Source organism: Amphimedon queenslandica, unplaced genomic scaffold (genome assembly GCF_000090795.2).
Source record: "Amphimedon queenslandica unplaced genomic scaffold, v1.1 AMPQUscaffold_13508, whole genome shotgun sequence".
NCBI lineage: Eukaryota > Metazoa > Porifera > Demospongiae > Haplosclerida > Niphatidae > Amphimedon > Amphimedon queenslandica.
This window is the reverse complement of record NW_003546256.1, coordinates 620,085-625,145: the sequence shown is the minus strand read 5'-3', so window position 1 is coordinate 625,145 and position 5,061 is coordinate 620,085. Positions and strand designations below refer to the sequence as shown.

Here is a 5,061-nt window from a genome sequence, read left to right as displayed (position 1 = left end):
AAAGGTGCAGTAGCAATACCTGGTAAGGTCTGTACACTGATTGTACTAGCAGGTCCCAGTAATTGTTGATAGGCTCTGACTGTGATGCTATAAGTTGTTCCTCCTCTCAGTCCATTCAGTGTGATTGCGTTATTACTATTTCCCTCCACCTGTACTGTCTGCACAGTGTCTGTGTCACTAGTGATATTGACTACATATCCATCAGCATCAGATGAATCAAGTGCAGTCCAACTGACAGTGATAGTGGTAGCTGTCTTGTTGATCTTAGTAAGAGAAGGGGGAGCAGTTGCTGGAACTAATAATAAGATATAGTATTTTAAAAGTCAAACATATTATGTTACCTTTTATAGTTACATTATGTGTTCTACTTGGTTGATCATTAACTTCCAGTACACACTGATACATTTGATCTCCAGTGGTTGATTGACTGACTGATCCACTACTGACAGTCATTCCATCCCATGTGATAGTAACAGTATATCTTACTGTGTTGGTACTACTAACTAACATAGTACCAGAACAAGGATTAGTATTACTATCATCATTACAATTAGTGTAACTAGCCAGTGCAGTACTACCAATGCTCATACTAATATCATACCCATGGTGTCCAATTTTAGTACAATTCAGTTTGTATTCCTGAGGATATACTGTCATATCAGAAGGAAGATCAGTAACAGTAAATGATTCTATCTGTGCAAATCCTACAAATGAAAATGATTACATCAGTAAGTGATTATAGTCTCCTTTTACTGAATATATTAGCAAAAATGATGTTAGTGTTAGGATCTGAACAATCAGTGGGTAGACAACACTTGTACCAGCCTTCTGTAGTTATTATTAGTCCCTGAGCAAGATAAAGATTAAGAGTAGCATCAGGTGAAGTGACATTAGTACAACGAAAAGGATCACTGGCACTATCACTGTTACAGTCAACAGGATCATCAGGATCAGCAACTCTAACCCACTGACCAGTAGTTAGACTAGTACCAGGTAACACACATGATATAGCTTCAGTAACTGCATTGACAGTATTATCCCAAAAATATGATCCATTAGGATAACAGTTTCCATTATTTCCTAAGTAGATACCTACATGTATAAATCAATATTTAATTACATGTATTATGATTTAAAAAATCAAATACCTTCTTGCTGACAATGAGTGAAGACATTGATTCTACTAGCAGGTCCCAGTAATTGTTGATAACCTCTGACTGTGATGCTATAAGTTGTTAGTACACTCAGTCCATTCAGTGTGATTGTATTATTACTACTTCCCTCCACCTGTACTGTCTGCACAGTGTCTGTGTCACTAGTGACATTGACTACATATCCATCAGCATCAGATGAATCAAGTGCAGTCCAACTGACAGTGATAGTGGTAGCTGTCTTGCTGACCTCAGTAAGAGAAGAGGGAGCAGTTGCTGGTACTAATATTATTGGTATCAAAATTATTTGAAGTCATTGACATTACCTTTTATAGTTACATTACGTATTCTAATATGATTACCATCAGGATAATCTGCTAACCTACACTGATACATTTGATCTCCAGTGGTTGATTGACTGATTGACCCACTACTGACATTCATTCCATCCCATGTGATATCAACAGTATATCTTACTGTGTTATCAACAGGGCCACTTAAATCAATACCACTAGGACAATTATTACTAGATCTATCATCACAACTAGTGTAATCAACCAGTGCAGTACTACCAATGCTCATACTAATATCATAACCATAGTGTCCAATTTTAGTACAATTCAGTTTGTATTCCTGAGGATATACTGTCATATCAGAAGGAAGATCAGCAACAGTAAATGATTCTATCTCTGCAAATCCTACAAATGAAAATTATTAATCAGTAAGTGATTATAGTCTCCTCTTACTGAATATAGTAGCAGTGATGATGTTAGTACCAGGAGTTGAACAACTAGTGGGTAGACAACACATATACTGGCCATCACCAGGTGCCCCAAGAAAGCTTGGTGGGTTTATGAAAACACTGAGACTAGCACCTGACCCAGTAGTACATCGAACATTTTCATTGTTACCACTGTCACAAGGAACTACTCCATTAGGACCAATCCATTGTCCACCATTCAGAGTGGCACCAGGTAATCCACACTCTAGAGGAGTTGGTCTGATTCTAGGATCTGGAAAATATGATCCATTAGGATAACAGATTCCATCATGCCTCAGGTAGATACCTATAAAACTTATACAGTTGTTATTACACATGATCCAGTGTCTTACCTGAGGAAGGTGGACATTGACTAATAACTTCACTGACACTCAACAAGAAGACAACCACTTGTAGGGAAAGCATTGTTGATCAAAGAAATGTCTGTGGGTGTGTTTATTAAATCATGTGAAACTGTTGTGATAGCGCAGCAGATAGTTTTAAATAGATTTACAGTGTACTGAGTGTAGTGTGGCCCACTCCCTGTGTGTACGTGACTACATGATGTAAGTAACAATAGCAGCAACAATACTACATGATGTTAAAGGGATTTACCATTACAACTTATACAAGAGAGACCATTTGGTGCAAATAGATTTTAGGTTTGCTGTGTAGTGTTAAGAGTCTGTAGTGTACATTATGCATGTACATATTGAGGAGGAAAACTATGAAACTGAGATTATCATGATGGAATGCCAGGGTTGCCTGCTCTGCTCAAAAATGCAATCACCAGTATTCTGCAGTGGCTCTGCCAAATGTTAGCATAAGGCATGGCTATAACAATAGTAACACAAATAATTGTCTAATTGGATAATTCAAGACAGTTATGTCCAGACTAGATGGCAGCATAAATATTATACACCAACACCAACACCTCACTAAGGTTGATACACCAACCCTGACCACCTCACTAAGAGATACTTACCCACCCACAGATCAAGCCACTCAGCACATGATGATCACATGACATTTATGCACACAATATTATAATAGACAAACTATAGGACATACAGTAGTAGTGACAGTGCATGTTTTTACTTATAATAAACCAACAGACAATCTCTTCTCACTGCATTTTAGGGAGCATAAAGTACATACATTATTATGTGTAGGACTCACTAGCATTGTCTTTAATAATACATTCCTTTTTGTTTTTGAATATTTTTGACCTTGTATCTTGTTTTTTGTTATTGTATCTTTATTTTTGCATTGTTGTTGTTGCTATTATTATTATTATTATTATTATCATAGATTAAAGCAGGTTAATGAGGTTGTTTTATTTTGTACATGTGTATCTTCTTTATAATTTTAAAGAAAAGTAGTCGAACCTCACAAGGAAATGAGTTAATTTTTGAAAGCAAATTAAAATTAGGTTTACACATGTGACAACTAGCAAGCATTGAGTGTGTGAAATTTTATTGCACATGAAGATATTTATAACTTAAAAGTTCAGACTAGTGTGAGGCATTTCCTTCATATAGCAATTTCTGTTGTTGTGTCTTCAAAGAATCTCCTTAGTTTCAGTTTGAACCTTTTAATAACATGACACCATACTATATAAAGTTCATTGATTAGATAGCATCAATAAAATAAATAACAAACACTGCAAAAATTTGACTAACTGGACACTGAAAGTAGTTACAATAACACTAATGTGATTACAAATTGTAATATACAATATAATAGACTAGCCATGAGCAGTATGAATACAGTCACACTCCAGAACTGAAATCTATATTTAGAAAAGTATGTATGTATTTGTATATATTTATGTCAGACTTTCCAGCTACAAGATGAACAAACAAGCACATGAGCAGTATACTGTTGTATCACACAGTGTACATCTATATTAAATTCCACTGTTAGTTTTTACTGTTTCATAAGTTATGTTTCCTCATAAATAGCAGTTTCATTAACATTGACATCAGGACACTCATATACTGCGGCCTCTTTTGCAACATCTTCAGTCTTGTGAATACCATATGGTTCACAGGCTTGCATTGGTATATCATCATCAAACCTACATGTATATAAACAATAGTAATGTAATGAGTGTTTATTCACTTTGTTTGCTTAGCAGTAATTGCATCATAGGTTTTAAGCCTGTACATAAACAACATTATATAACTATTGTTTTTATGATTGTTAATGTATTCATACTTGATAAAGCAGTAGATGTGAATAATGATGCTAACAACTAGTGATATTGTTAATAATCCAACCACTGCACCCAGTCCAATACTAGCACCATCAACAGCTCCTGATACTATTAATAAAAATATGAAATTATTTTTGTCTTACTTTTAGCACATTTATTGTTATTATACCAGTATTAGTTGACCCTACTTCTTGAGTAGTTACTAGTGTTAGTGTCACAAATTGAGTACTGATCAATGTCTCATTAGCAATAAAGACCCATCCACCAGGTCCTCTGTCTGTGTATGCACGTACACCAAAAATATAACAAGACATAGCATCAAGACCAGTAATGTTGATAAATGCATTGCCATTAGTTGAATTAGAAAGCTTTAGCTTTTGAATATCAATGTCATCATTATCTATTGTTGAACAGCAACACTTGTCAAAAAGAATATGATATCCTATCTCATATGTGATAATGGGATAGTCTGATGGAATATAACTAGGTACACTCCATGAGATAACAGCCCATGTAGTGTCCATGATACTGGATACTGAACCAACTGGACCAGGTACTAAATAAAAACATATTCTCACAAAACTGATGTAGTATAATAATTACATACCTATTCCAATCTCTACTTCAATAGGATCACTGAAGGGACCTCTTCCAACAGAATTGATAGCAGCTAAACTGATGTTATACTCAGTACCAAATACTAGATCATTCAATACGATATATCTCTCAGTACTGGTGAGGTTGTATGTGATACTACTGTTACTGATAATCACTGTATAGCCTGTGATTAGACCATTACGCTCAGAACAATTGACCTCATTCCAAGTGAGTCTATTAACTGTAGAATTAACTTGTAATACTTGAATTGATGAAGGCCAACCACTAGGAACTACAAATATAATTAGTTTGAATATCAAAACACATTATTAACA

At 35.1% G+C, this 5,061-nt stretch overlaps 1 protein-coding gene across 2 annotated transcripts in view; it reads right to left on the bottom strand.

Annotated features, from left to right (window-relative positions):
- The window catches only part of LOC109593716 (uncharacterized), a 19,019-nt gene that overhangs the window by 9,514 nt on the left and 4,444 nt on the right, over nt 1-5,061 (bottom strand). Inside the window, exons 3-4 of one of the 2 annotated variants that reach the window (XM_020008687.1) lie at nt 4,036-4,074; nt 3,523-3,991 (exon numbers count right to left, since the gene is read on the bottom strand). The exons of the other annotated variant lie outside the window; for it this stretch is intronic. Of the exons in view, the coding sequence (XP_019864246.1) occupies nt 3,856-3,991; nt 4,036-4,074 (175 nt within the window). The 3' untranslated portion in view covers nt 3,523-3,855. Of the gene's footprint in view, nt 1-3,522; nt 3,992-4,035; nt 4,075-5,061 lie in introns of those variants that run through there. 2 annotated transcript variants of the gene reach the window in all.